This window comes from Salmo trutta, chromosome 3 (genome assembly GCF_901001165.1).
Source record: "Salmo trutta chromosome 3, fSalTru1.1, whole genome shotgun sequence".
Classification (NCBI taxonomy): Eukaryota; Metazoa; Chordata; class Actinopteri; order Salmoniformes; family Salmonidae; genus Salmo; species Salmo trutta.
In genome coordinates, this window is record NC_042959.1 from 50,857,708 (window position 1) to 50,872,519 (window position 14,812).

Below are 14,812 nucleotides of genomic sequence, written 5' to 3' on the forward strand. Positions count from 1 at the left end.
TTTAAAACAAGTGCCTGTTTCTCAACGTAGTTAATAATCTTCAGTTTTTTGGTTCATGGTTGTGGTCGACATTCATGGTTGTGGTTATTGTTTCATGGGTTTAGTTGTGGTTGAGCTGGCACATTGTCTTGGAGCGACTTTCTGTAAAAGCTTTTGTCGGAAAGCTTTTGTCGGAAATTTCAATCAAATTTATTTATAAAGCCCTTTTTACACCAGCCGATGTCACAATGTGCTATACAGAAACCCAGCCTAAAACCCCAAACAGCAAGCAATGCAGATGTAGAAGCACGGTGGCTAGGAAAAACTCCCTAGAAAGGCAGATACCTAAGAAGAAACCTAGAGAGGAACCATGCTCTGAGGGGTGGCCAGTCCTCTTCTGGCTGTGCCGGGTTGAGATTATAACAGTACATGGCCAAGATGTTCAAACGTTCATTGATGACCAGCAGGGTCAAATAATAGTAATAATCACAGTGTTTGTAGAGGGTGCAACAGGTCAGCACCTCAGGAGTAAATGTCAGTTGGCTTTTCATAGCCGAGCATTCAGAGTTAGAGACAGCAGGTCCGGTAGAGAGAGAAAGTTGAAAACAGCAGGTCCGGGACAAGGTATCACGTCCGGTGAACAGGTCAGGGTTCCATAGCCGCAGGCAGAACAGTTGAAACTGGAGCTGCAGCACAGCCAGGTGGACTGGGAACAACAAGGAGTCAACAGGCCAAGTAGTCCTGAGGCATGGTCTAATAAACTATTGCAGCATAAATACTGTGATATATTGCTATAATTCTGAAGCATCTTAGTTAAGTTATTTTTAGCATAGCAGGCTAAGGATACAAAGCAGTATCAAAGCAGGGAAAAGAACCTGCAAACTTTCGGCTACGGTTAGACTGGCTTGCTAACCCAATCCACCAGGCAGCCATTTTGGATCTCCATCTCAGAGGATTTCAGAAATGGGACTAGGGATGGCAAATTAATTGAACTCGCTCTGGCGTTAGCATAACTTATGATTATCACGTTGTCCATCGTTCAATCATTTCCGCTAATGAATACACAGGTGTTTTAGAATGGATGGCTGGCTGAAGGGTTTCCTTATCGTCAATTCAAACAGGAAATTACTACCTGTAACTCGCATTGACCCCTGTCACAGTTAGTGAAGGGTGGATACTCACTTCTTGTTGTTATGGCCCACATATCTCACTGCTGCGATGATGAAGGCGATGACAGCCACTCCAACGATGGTGCCAACGATCCCTGCCATCATGTACTTCTCTAACATCGGACAAGCACATCATATTGAAGACAGTGTAGGAACAGAAAATACAATTTAGCTAGGTACTATAACGTATTTACATTCAAGATAATGCCATTGCCATATCAAGCCAATGGGGTAGCCAGTTGGTGCTGTTACTTATACAGTCAACCTAGATATCATATAAAGGTACTACACTTCTGATTTCAGTTCTATCTCTCATGTATGCTTGGCTATACAATGTTTTGCATTTTAATTGTATGCGTTTGTTTCTGTGTTTAACGATAAACCTGAACTTGTGTACTCACTCTCCTGCTGTAACTCCAGATAAAAGCTCTCCGACCTGTACATGTTGCTGACGCTGCAGTGCCCAGGTTGCTCACCCTTCTCCCGTAGTTTTATCATGCCCATGGACATGTGGCCATCCATGTGCATGTAGTAGTTGTAGAGGCCGTCTGTGTCGTTGATGTTCTTGTCGGGGAGGTAGCACTCAATGATGGGCTCAGGGTTACCCGTAGCCAAGAAAACACACTGGACTCCTTCCCTCACCACTGTGCACATGGACTCTTCCAGAATGAGAGTTGCATCTGAAGAGAGGTATGACTGATATGTAGAGTTGGGATGGTGTAGTGTGGTGTAATGTGGTACAATACTATTCGATTTTTACCTTGTCAGCTCGGGGATTTGATCAAGCAACCTTTCGGTTACTTGCCAAACACTTTAACCACTAGGCTACCTTCCACCCCAGAGCTGCTGGCTCGTCCATCTTTGTTCTCTGCCAGGCAGCAGTACTGTCTGTCTCCCATTGTGGATGGGCTTGGTGGTGAAGGTGAGCGTGCTTGACAGTGCGGCTGTGTTGCTCTCTTCCACGTAGTCTAAGGTATAGTGGGGTTCAGGCATGTAATCTGTGTACATCCATTGGATCTCTAAGCTATTCTCTGGACAGTTGTCTGGAGGATGCTGTAGCATGCCAACGTCATCAGCAACTATCTCCGCAGGGATGTCAATGTGGGCTGGTGTGGGGGACAGAGTGAATGAGTTAAAATAAACCAGTTCACAACATTTTCCTATTCTCATTAAATTGAAAATAATTATAATCACAGCTAGGGCAATCCTAGGCTGGTCCCATATCTATTTGTGCTTGCCAACTCCTACTGTCATTGTTATGCCATGTCAACACAAACAGTGGCCACAGTAGTTGGCAAGACAGCACAAACAGATATGATACCAGGCGAGGGCAATCCAGACCATAAAAAACACTGTTAAAAAAAAGCCTCTCGGGGTCTCAGCAGGCTTACCCAGCCCTTGAGCTCAGAGAAGTCTGGGTAGGTGTAGATGTTGGCACCGTCCAGGTCGGCACGGAAGTAGTACCTCAGGGAGTGCTCTGTACCTATATTACTGATGAGCAGGGTGCAGTTCCTTTGGTGCAGGTCCCCAATGAGCTTGGTACGCCCTTTGTAACTTTCACGCGCAATGTCTTGAACACCACAGGTGGGAAGAGCTGGGGGTAAGGCTTGCCAAAGTACCAGATGTCGTGGATGCCGCGGTGTGGCCGCATACATGAACGTGAAGTAGATGACCACGCAGGAGTTGGTCATGGCCGAGACGTCCCTTGGTACCCAAACATTCCACTGGCCACTGACATCTGAGAGAGGGAATGAGGGAGATTGGAAATTGGAATATTGAGAGCGAAACTGTATATCAATGAACAATCTACAATACATATACAGTTTCAAATGGAATCACTGAGAAAAGATGAGCAGAGGGAACAAAGAGAGAGAGAACAGAGGATGATATCATGAGGATCTCCCTGGGTGAGATGGTAAGAGCAGAGACCCTATGTGGAGGAAGCATATGTCTCACTCTCACCACTCGCAACACTTTAAGTGAGAGGGACAAGGTTGATCCAAGATGGACGCCAGCCATCCCTCAGCACTGGAACATTAGTCTGATTCCCTGCTGCCATGTGTGACAGTTGGAACCTGTGTCTACTCTGTACCCTTTTGTTTTAGTGTTGTTTGCTGTAAGTTTGACACACTCGAAAAGTCAACTGGGTCAATGCAGTAAAACCACCAAATCAGTTTTACAGTGCAATAGCATATCTAGATTACTGCTTTTCTAATATTACATATGTAGTCTTTAAATACATTTCCGCAGTCTGAGTTATTGTGGTGTAATTGAGTAGTTATTCACACTGACAAGAGGGAATGAGAAACATAAGAGTTTTACCTTTGATGTTCAGCAACAGGGGCAGAAGCAGCTCCAAACACCAACCACATGGTGTCTGTTGAATCCTCCACCAGAGACCTCTGCAACAGACATCGGACCTCAATTACACATCAACTACTTCACACTTTACCATTCTGTTTTGGACCAATGGAGCCCCATGCTATGTGATATATGTCAATATAATGTTATATTCAATAAATAAGTAATATGTTACCTGTGGTCAACTAATGTCAGTAGCTGTGACATATAACTGAAATGGTTAATATCACTATTTTGTACATATTCTAATGAGCCTATGTTGCTTTTATCTCAGGTAAGAATGACATATGTCAAGATGATTGTGTGTAAAAAGACAATAGACGTATCTGAGGATCACCTTGAATTGCTGAACATGGGAAAAGTAGCCAAGACAGAAAATGTCTGATTCTTCAGCTTGGTGGTGGTAGTAGTAATAATGTTCACTAGAGGGCGCCCAATAAACTCCCAGACAGCTCAACAGTCCTCTGCCTCAAAACTGATGTCTTTACCCTTATCGCATTTGCCGTTCGTAGGGCATTTCTACCATATTGCTGTTCTAAACTTGACGTGATCAGGGTGAGTGAAAGTACATGAAATAACAGCACATAGGCCAGTCTGTGCTGTTATTTTTTCTGGACTGAAGGTTTGCTGTATTTGTTTGCAGCTGCTGGAGCTGCTGCTGGAGGTGCCTGTCCTGATGGAGGGAATTTAATAGAGTCATGAGTAATACTTCACTTGTCCGTGTAACGATCGTTGTAAGGAGTGGACCAAAACGCAGCTGGTATATTGACCATCTTCTTATTTATTGAAGGAAAAACCACAAACAACGAAAACAGTCCCGTAAAGTGCACAGACTATACAGGAAACATCCACCCACAAAACACAAGAGAAAACTAACCCAACTAAATATGGCCTCCAATTAGAGGCAACGACAACCAGCTGCTTCTAATTGGAGGTCCTATCAAAACCCCAACATAGAAATTGAAAAACTAGATTGACACATAGATATAGAAAATGTAGAACATAAACCAAAAAACCCAAACCACACAAAACAAACACCCCCTGCCACGCCCTGACCAAACTACAATAACAAATAACCCCTTTTACTGGTCAGGACGTGACAATACCCCCCCCCCAAACAAAAACCCCCCCAAAAATAACCACAAACTTAAAGGAACCGTCAACGACGGCTCCTGTGCTACACACCCCCCCCCCAATCCTCCAACTACGAAGGTGGCTCTGGCTCCGGCCTTAGTCCCCATTCTAACCTGCCCACCCCCGCTGAAGGCTCAGGGCTGTAGACCACTGCTGAAGGCTCTGGGCTTAGGTGCGTCGCTGGAGACTCAGGGCTGAGGCGCGTCGCTGGAGACTCAAGGCTGAGGAGCGTTGCTGGAGACTCAGGGCTGAGGAGCGTTGCTGGAGACTCAGGGCTGAGGAGCGTCTCTGGACACTCAGGGCTGAGGTGCATCGCTGCACAGTGACTGTATGTACAAACCCCAACCAGAAGCCATGGATTACAGGCAACATTCGCACTGAGCTAAAGGGCAGAGCTGCTGCTTTCAAGGAGCGGGACTCTAACCCGGAAGCTTATAAGAAATCCCGCCTTCCGACGAACAATCAAACAGACAAAGCTGAATACAGGACTATGATCGAATCGTACTACTCCGGCTCTGGCACTCGTCGGATGTGGCAGGGTTTGCAAACTTTTACAGACTACAAAGGAAAGCACAACCTAGAGCTGCCCAGTGACACGAGCCTACCAGACGAGCTAAATAACTTCTATGCTCGCTTCGAGGAAAGTAACACTGAAACATGCATGAGAGCATCAGCTGTTCCGGATGACTGTGTGATCACACTTTCCGCAGCCGATTGAGTAAGACCTTAAAACAGGTCAACATTCACAAGGCCGCTGGGCCAGACGGATTACCAGGACGTGTTGTCCGAGGATGCACTGACCAACTGGCAAGTGTCTTCACTGACATTTTCAACCTCTCCCTGTCTGAGTCTGTAATACCAACATGTTTCAAGCAGACTACCATAGTCCCTGTGCCCAAGAACACTAAGGTAAACTGCCTACATGACTGCCAACCCGTAGCACTCACGTCTGTAGCCATGAAATGCTTTGAAAGGCTGGTCAGGGCTTACATCAACACCATTATCCCAGAAACCGTAGACCCACTCCAAATTGCATACCGCACCAACAGATCCACAGATGATGCAATCTCTATTACACTACACACTGCCCTTTTCCACCTGGACAAAAGGAACACCTATGTGAGAATGCTACTCATTAACTACAGCTCAGCGTTCAACACCATAGTGCCCTCAAAGCTCATCACTAAGCTATCGATCCTGGGATTAAACACCTCCCTCTGCAACTGGATCCTGGACGTCCTGACGGGCCTCCCCCAGGTGGTAAGGGTAGGTAACAACACATCCGCCACGCTTATCCTCAACACGGGGGCCCCTCAGGGGTGCGTGCTCAGTCCCCTCCTGTACTCCCTGTTCACTCATGACTCCATGGCCAGGCACAACTCCAACGCCATCATTAAGTTTGCTGATGACACAACAGTGGTAGGCCTAATCACAGACAACGATGAGACAGCCCTCCAGGACACCTACACCACCCGATGTCACAGGAAGGCCAAAAAGATCATCAAGGACAACAATCACCCGAGCCACTGCCTGTTCACCCCGCTAACATCCAGAAGGCGAGGTCAGTACAGGTGCATCAAAGCGGGGACCGAGAGACTGAAAAACAGCTTCTATCCCAAGGCCATCAGACTGTTAAACAGCCATCACTAACAATGAGTGGCTGCTCCCAACATACTGACTCAACTCTAGCCACTTTAATAATGGAGAAGTGTATGTAATAAATGTATCACTAGCCACTTTAAACAATGCCACTTTATATAATGTTTACATTCCCTACATTACTCATCTCATATGTATATACTGCACTCTATACCATCTACTGCATCTTGCCTATGCCGTTTGGCCATCACTCACTTTATTTTTATGTACATATTCTTATTCATTCCTTTACACTTGTGTGTGTATAAGGTAGTTGTTGTGAAATTGTTAGGTTAGATTACTTGTTTGATATTACTGCGTGGTCGGAACTAGAAGCACAAGCATTTCGCTACACTCGCATTAACATCTGCTAACCATGTGTATGTGACAAATAACATTTGATTTGATTTTAGGGAGGAGGTCAGAGATCTGACCGTGTGGTGCAAGGACAACAACCTCTCCCTCAACATGATCAAGACAAAAGAGATGATTGTGGACTACAGAAAAAGAGGACCGAGCACACCCCCATTCTCATCAACGGGGCTGTAGTGGAGCAGGTTGAGAGCTTCAAGTTCCTTGGCGTCCACATCACCAACAAACTAACATGGTCCAAGTACATCAAGACAGTCGTGAATGCGGCACAACAAAACGTATTCCCCCTCAGGAGACTGAAAAGACTTACGCTTGTATGTCTTTGTCGTCTCTCTCTGTTGAAATCACCTGGTCAGTCTATGGGGAGTCGTTCGACAGAAGTCTCTGATTTGTCCACCAAAGGTCACAATGTCCTTAGTAGTTGTAGTAGGCTGAGTGTACGTTAGACTGAATCCTTCAGAGGTACACACACGGTGGTCTTTGGTCGAGTTTACTAGTACTTAATCAGCTGCAGACTGAATGTTCCGATGTAGTCTAACTTCTTCACTCGAGAGTTTCAGAATCTTACAATTTTCTGGTCTGGTAGTTTTAAACCATTTGTCAGCCGTGGTGCCACGTCTGCTCCTGCTCTCTCTCCCCCCCCCTCCCCCCCGGCGCTTAAGGGCGCCAAGCTGCCCTGCATCACGTACTCCTGTCATCCATTACGCACACCTGCCTTCCCTCGTCACGTTCATCAGCAATATTGGATTCACCTGGACTCACTAATCACATGTTTATTACCTCCTCTATATTTGTCAGTTCCCCAGCTCTGTTCCCCACTGCTGCATTAATTGTTTTCTATCTGTATTACTCGTTTGCTGACGGTGTTCCTGTCTCGTTCCATGTCAATTCTATATTAAATGTTTGAGTCCCCATACCTGCTTCGTCTCTCCAGCATCATCCCCTGTGACAGAATGCAGCAGCCAACACACAATGCATCAGGGAGTACTGGCGTTCCGTTTGGTGGTGACATTGGCTCTGAGTTGCCACAGATGGAACCGGGAATGCCTAGCCAGCTCGTCGGGCTTCCACGCCCTAGCTGGCTCGAGAGGTTTCCTTGCCTCGGTTGGCTCGGATGGCGCCACTCCCACATCGGGCCTCAGCCGGATCATCAGTTCTTGTTCACCCAGCCGGTCCAGGAGTTTTTTTCGTTTTGTTGGTGACGTCGTTGAGGATTCCACCGCCGATAGAACCGTGGGTGCCTAAGCCAGCCCGTCGGGTTTCCACGCACTGGCTGGCTCGAGAGGTTTCCTCGCCTCGGTAGGCTTGGCGGGTTTCCATTCCACGTCACACTCTACCGGATCTTCGGGCTCCCTCTCTGCAGCAGGATCGACAGGCGTCTTGCATCAGCCGGATCGTCGGGCTTCAATGCCTCTGCCGGCTCGCCAGGCTCCCACACTCCTGCCGGTTCATTGGGCTTCCACACCCCCAACCGGTTTGCCCAGCGCCCATGTCTCGCCAGTTCGCCCAGATGGGACGCCGGGTGGTGCCCCTAGAGGGGGGGTACTGTCACGTCTGCTCCCGCTATTCCCCCCTGGCACTTGAGGGCGCCAGGCTGCCCTGCATCACGCACTCCTGTCATCCATTACGCACACCTGACTTCCCTTGTCACGCGTATCAGCGATATTGGACTCACCTGGACTCACTAATCACATGTATATTACCTCCCCTATAGTTGACAGTTCCCCAGCTCTGTTCCCCGCTGCTGCATTAATTGTTTTTTGTCTGTTTTAGTCGTTTGCTGACGCTGTTCCTGTTTCGTTCCATGTCCGTTCTATATTAAATAGAACGGACATGGTTCGTCTCTCCAGCATCTGCTTCATCTCCAGCGTCATCCCCTGTGACACGTGGAGCCACCGCTCCACGCTGTCTGGTCTGTATTTAAATTGCAACCATTTCAACGTATTCAGCTCGCGCTGCACATATACTGGTCTGTAGAGATTCCAACATTTTTAATGTGTGGCTGATCCTCACGTTCTCTGGTCTGTATGTTGATTCTTCAGCGAGTCCTTTTAAGCGCTCGCCTTGGAGGGCAGTTCCATCACAATGCCACAATGTCTGTGCTCACGTGGGCGTGGTTACTGACTTGGCAAAAGTGTATATGAAATACAGTTTTCATTTAGAAGGCTAAAATCACATTGCTATCTTTTCACAAATAGTTTCATATTCATTTATATACATTTTACAACATTTATATGTAAATCTAGTAACTCGGACGTGTCTACATTCAGAGTTACAGTTATCTTGTTATACCGTCCATAATGACATCACAAAATGCTAAATGATATGACATGATTATTGTTTCGATCCCCACCAACCATTTCCCACGTTCTTTATGTTAGAAATATTGTTTCAATGTCCAATCTTTTGATGTTAAAGTACTGCAGTCTCTCTCTACACACAAAGGATTTTTGACTTCTCTATACTGCAGTGCAAGAGAGTGAAAGTTACGACAGGTCGTTAAGTCATAAAACCGGCCCAACCACCCCCCTTCCTCTCTGGTGGGAGAGAGAGGGGGGGAGGCTATCTTTGGAGATGCCTTACTCAAGAAAGCAAAAAAGATACCATGTTTATTAACTCAATTATCTTTTTTTATATTGTTTGCGTACTGATAGGTGACACATATTAATGCCAAAATAACATCCAAAACAGGCAACAGCATAAAATGTCTATATATAGTTTTTTGCTAAACAGGTAAGGCTCTGCCCCACCTGCCCTGAAAGACAGGTCGCCACTTGATAGAGGACTCTAGAGCCCAAAGGCCGATTGTAGCACAGGCAGAGCCATTGAGGACTTAAACTATTTTGAAGTAGTCAACTGGGTGGGACTTCCTATGGGTTAAAATCGTCTTCAGGATTGGTGGGTCCTCTGCGGGACAGTTGAGCTAACATATGCTAATCGCATTAGCATGAGGTTGTATGTAACAAGAACATTTCCCAGGACATAGACATATCTGATATTGGCAGAAAGCTTAAATTCTTGTTAATCTAACTGCACTGTCCAATTTACAGTAGCTATTACAGTGAAATAATACCATGCTATTGCTTGAGGAGAGTGCACAGTTTTGAACATGAAAAGTTATTAATAAACAAATTAGGTACATTTGGACTGTCTTGATACAAAATTTTGAACATAAATGCAATGGTTCATTGGATCAGACTAAAACTTTGTGCATACACTGCTGCCATCTAGTGGCCAATATCTAAATTGCACCCGGGCTGGAATAATACATTATGACCTTTCATCTGTTTTGTTGCAAATCAACCAACCTGTCTATAGCACACAACTTTTAAAGGCAGAATGTACTTTTTTTCTTGATTCATTTCATTTGAGCTCTTTGGCTACCCCAAAATGAGAATTCTTCATTACATTTTGCCAACATTTTCTGCAGTGTATCAGTATTCTATTTACAGAAATATATTGTTTACAATCACACATACTACTAATATCCCCACCCAAAACTGAAAGGAAAGAGAAAGAAAAATAAATGTTTTGACCCCTCTACTTTTCAAAATCTTTGTCAGTCCTTTCCCATGGCGACAAAACAATCAATAAAAAAGTTAAATGACACATCCTTGAAAAACATTACCAAAGCTTGCTTCTATGTACAACTAGAAAATATTCTTATTGAAGATATAAAACCACCAGATACATACAGTCCCATCTGACACAGGGCTGTAAAATAAAGTATTTTCCAAAACTATTAAGTACAGAAGTTTGTTATTAAACAACATCTCTGTATTATCATAAAACATTCAAACTGGATTCAGCACGAGGAAAAACCAAAATGATTAACTACAGTAGTTTCAGTTGAACAAAAGTCCCAGTATCAACATAAAACATTCAATCTGGATTTTGAAAATTATATAAGAACACATGGCTATATAGTACTGTATGCTATTCCCCACATTTCTAGCTTAAATTGCTTTGTCACTCACCACCACCCATAATAGCCTTGACGTTGGAGTAAAGTGCAGTATCCGCATCTGTCTCTTCTGCTGGTTTTACCGTTCTCTTTCTCCTAATCCTTCCCCATCATCACTACAACCCTCTCCTCCATCCCATTTCTATCTTTCTTTCTTTCTTTCTTCTTCTCTCGTTTGATTTTGGCGTACTCTGTGGTGATGGTCTTCTTCTCTGCCTCCTCAGGAGTCTTCTTCAGTTGGGAGTAGTTGATAGCGGCGTAGTGCACATCTTTTGGTTCTTCCCCTTTGGCAGAGTTCCTGCGGCACCACTGGTATGGGGCCCTCCGTTTTCAGCTCCCTCCATCAGCACCACCTGCAGAGGGGTCTGTTCGCCCCACACAGCCCGCCATGCATCCGTCTATGGAGTAGATTACAGAAAGCACTGTGTTAGGAGTCTTTTGTTAGCTTGGTGGTCGCAGATCTGTTTATGATGTCTAATCAACTCCTATTGGCATGTCAATGCTAACTGAATGTTGGTAAAGCTGAATAAAGAAATTAACTGATACTGCACCTGTTGGTCTTCACATGCCACCATCGCCACGTTCGTGAATGAGCTTTTGGAGTCTGAGTCCTTTGGGATCCTCTCTTTGCATCTAGGGAAAATATTATAAATAAAATGTCTCAATAACTATATGTTGGAAGGGTTAGCAAGCGCCTCCATTACAACATGGTGCAAGGCATTGTAACTTTTCACAATATATCTGATACTCTTGATAGGAAATATGAATTTCTAAAGACAATCACCAACATTCATATAACACTAACTGTACTTCAGTAACAGAATGCATGTACCTTTTACATTTCCCTGTCAAACACAGGAAGATACAACAGATGGTGGCTGAGCCAATCACAAAAGCAGCAACCAGCGGTGGGTTCGACAGCATAGCCAAGATGTCTTTAGATAATTCCTCTATAAAGAGAACAAAGCATGTACATTTTTAGAAGTGGCTCACAATTCTTTGTATCCTTGGATTAAAAAAAAATATATATAACATATTTTCTCACTCTAAGCATATAAATCCTCTATGCTGCATACATATTGGGTGGGATTGGGAAGCTGTTGCTCTCTAACAACTTAACAACACCCTCTCTCACTGTGTTACTACCAGAGATCTTGGGTTCCTTCACATCTTGAAAATAAAGTATATAATCAGTTAATCATGATCATGAAATATAACTGTTGAAGCACAACAAGATGTTGGGTTGTGCAAAGTAAGGTCAGATGATGTAGGCTACTTACGAGTCACATTCAAAGTCACTGTCTCCTCAGTGGTGATGTTCCCTTTGAATGTCACTTGGCACGTGACCTTGGTGGTGTGGTGCTCAGCTGAAGGTGTGAAGGTCAAAGTTGAGAAGTGGGTTGTAGTGACGCTGGTCAGATCCTCTCTCTTTTGTATAGTGGTGTTATCTCTGAGCTCAGTGATGTTGTCTCCTGTCCCTCTCCATGTCCATGTGATGTTAGGAGGAGTTCCAGAGCAGATCCCTGGGGCAGTGCAGGTCAGAGTAGCTGGTTCTCCCTCTGTCAGAGGAGGAGTCAACACTGAGGGCTTCTGGGTCAGAGCTGGAGACAGGATGTAGAAACACAGACTGAGGTCTAAATTCAATCAGGATCGTGGAAGATTCGCACAACAGCGTGATTTACATTTAGAGACAATGTTCCCGTATTCATGGTAAATGCACATGTCGGCTCAATAGGAATTTACCTTTACATTTAAGTCACGCTATAACATGGATTTTGTATCCATGTAGAAACCTGCAGAAACATATACTCATATAAAGTATGAAATCATAGAGCCGGTTTAGAAAAAGAAACACTTTGAAATGTGAGACTTGGGAAATCTTGGGCTTTGTAAATTGGATCTACGTATGCTGCAGTCAGTGTACATGATTAATTACACTAAAGTAATACTCATGTCACTGTAACTAACAGTAATAGTAATGCTGCACCTTTCACTGCAATTTTTATTTTCTCTCGGAATGTAGATTTATTTCTATTTCCACTGTTAAATGTTCCGGACAGTCTTAGTTGATAGTCTCCAGCATCAGTCTTAGTGATGTCGTTGATGATCATACTGCAGTTCTTCTTTGTCAGGTCTGTTTCCAGTAGGGACGCTCGCCTTCTATAACCCTCCTGAGCTTTAGATGGATTTCTTGAGTGGAGAATAGAGTCAATTTCGACTTTAATACTACAGCGTGCATCAGGGCATTTAAACCATATTGCTATGCGAGGAATGAAGTCATCAGGGTGAGTGAACGAACATGGAATAACAGCACATAGTCCAGTCTGTGGTGTTATCTCTGCTGGACTGAAGGTGATGTTGTATGCTGCTGCAGGGGCCTCATCTGATGAAGGGAAATTAATACAGTCATGAGTAATACAAGAAGCACTGATACTACTTCACTTGTTCGTCAAAAATTGTTATGAGATAGTATCTGTTGGGATGTATGCCATGTGTGTATTAACAATAGTAGTCATAAAGGGGACCTTACTTTTGCACGTGGCTCTCTCTGTCAGAGAGAGAAGTAGAGCTGCCCAGATGAGGACCCACATCCTTCCTCCACTGCCTCGATGAGTCAATCACAGCACCGGGGTCTCTTTCCTCTTTCTCCTCTTTCTCTAATGGTCACTATCTCTGTCTGTGTCTACTGGTCTGGAGCACAAGACGAGTGTGAAATAGAATATGAAATGGTGTTGTGATAATAACAACATATAGCAATACACATATTAATATTTCATTACACCTTTATGAGTGCTACAGTGGCATTCATAACAACCTTCTTAGCACTTTTATTCAACTAAGATATATTTTGCTGTAATGCCTAGAGAGAAAGTCAAAGAAACATTTATGGTAACAGTTCATATGAATGCCTTTTTCTCAATTGCTCATAAATATATTTAACTGCATTCATAAATATGTATTTCTATTCTATTTAAAGCCTTATGAAGCAATGTGTTGTAATTCCATAAATGAATAATATTACCATTATATTACATAGCCATAATCAAGTTTTAACAGTCCTTCAATGTAACGAGTCAAAAATATTTAATGGTTTAATAGCTTGTCTGTTGATCCATGCAGAGAATAAGACTGAATCAGCACATTACCTCTCTCTGTGTGCTCTCTCTTCCTGTTGACTGTGAGCTCTTTGTGAGACTCTGATGGGTGTGAACTGTCACTTCATGTCCCCAGTCTGTTACTCCACCCTCTAACCTGGTGCTGCAATCCAGGACGTCCCTCTGTACTGCATACCACCCAGCCATACTGTACTGTATCTAGACCATAATCAACCCAAACACATCAACCAACCCATCAAACACCACCAATCCACACTTATCAACCAACCTTGATCAACATTGAAATCCTCTTGCCTTGTATATTCAGATGAAGCTTTATTTCACTATAAGAACATTTCTATAAGATTTCTATGAGAAAATGTGTACATATTTCAAGATTGGCTGTTTGTAACATGTGCATGTGAATTATATGGAGAATGCCTTGTATTGGATAGAGATAAGCTGGCAATAGTCTCACTGTTTTTGATGCCCTCTGTGGTCTGAGAAATGAAGCCCTGTACCCAATATGAAAGATCTGCTGCAGAAGGGTACTGCCATATTCTGTAGTAACTGACATAGTAACTATAGTAAGTATAGTGTGCTAAATGCACTTATTATGGGCGACAGGTAGCTTAGCAGTTAAGAGTGTTGGGCCAGTAACCGAAAGTTTACTGGTTTGAATCTAAGGGGCCGGCAAAGGGTAAGAATATGCAGGGTAGGGTTAAATGCAGAAGGCACATTTCGGTTGAATGCGTTCAGCTGTGCAACTGACTAGGTAATCCCTTTATTATCAACATTAGAGGCTACTGGGTTGTATTCAATATATTTTTGTGTTGGTGTTATACCACAATCTTTCACATATACTGACATATCAGACCCACTTTGGAAGAGTGATGATTCCTCTTTCACCGTTACATTATGTTGACCTAATAACAAGAAGACATGGTAATAATGCAACTGATCACAGCCTGAAATGGAAGAAATTGGTGACAACAACGCCTGATACTTTATCAATAATATGTAAACTGTCAGATGAATTTCAGTGTCAATTTGTGTAGATGTAATGAAAGTGCATGTAGTCGTAAATAGTTTAGTTCCTC

At 43.8% G+C, this 14,812-nt stretch overlaps 1 protein-coding gene across 2 annotated transcripts; it reads right to left on the reverse strand.

Moving 5' to 3' along the window:
* Positions 1-9,998: 9,998 nt before the first annotated feature.
* On the reverse strand, positions 9,999-13,787 carry LOC115177379 (sialic acid-binding Ig-like lectin 14). 2 transcript variants are annotated; one of them, XM_029738101.1, is made up of 7 exons: positions 13,764-13,787; positions 13,148-13,308; positions 12,605-13,000; positions 11,898-12,218; positions 11,450-11,567; positions 11,169-11,250; positions 9,999-11,015 (listed from the first exon to the last, which is right to left on the reverse strand). In XM_029738101.1, the coding sequence occupies exons 2-7, from the start codon at positions 13,206-13,208 to the stop codon at positions 10,851-10,853; spliced, it is 1,143 nt and encodes a 380-aa protein (XP_029593961.1). In that variant the 5' UTR covers positions 13,209-13,308; positions 13,764-13,787; the 3' UTR covers positions 9,999-10,850. The 2 variants fall into 2 exon arrangements, with proteins under 2 accessions (XP_029593961.1, XP_029593970.1); XM_029738110.1 differs by lacking the exon at positions 13,764-13,787 and having other exon boundaries at positions 12,917-13,000; positions 13,148-13,545.
* Between the last annotated feature and the right edge of the window lie 1,025 nt (positions 13,788-14,812).

Bases quoted from the DNA above. Each gene is read 5' to 3' on its own strand.
- LOC115177379 (XM_029738101.1), bottom strand. From the start codon at position 13,208: ATGTGGGTCCTCATCTGGGCAGCTCTACTTCTCTCTCTGACAGAGAGA. The intron at 11,251-11,449 runs GTACATGCATTC...TATTTTCCCTAG, and splicing joins TTGACAGGGAAATGTAAAAG to ATGCAAAGAGAGGATCCCAA. The intron at 11,016-11,168 runs GTGCAGTATCAG...TCTACTCCATAG, and splicing joins TGGCATGTGAAGACCAACAG to ACGGATGCATGGCGGGCTGT.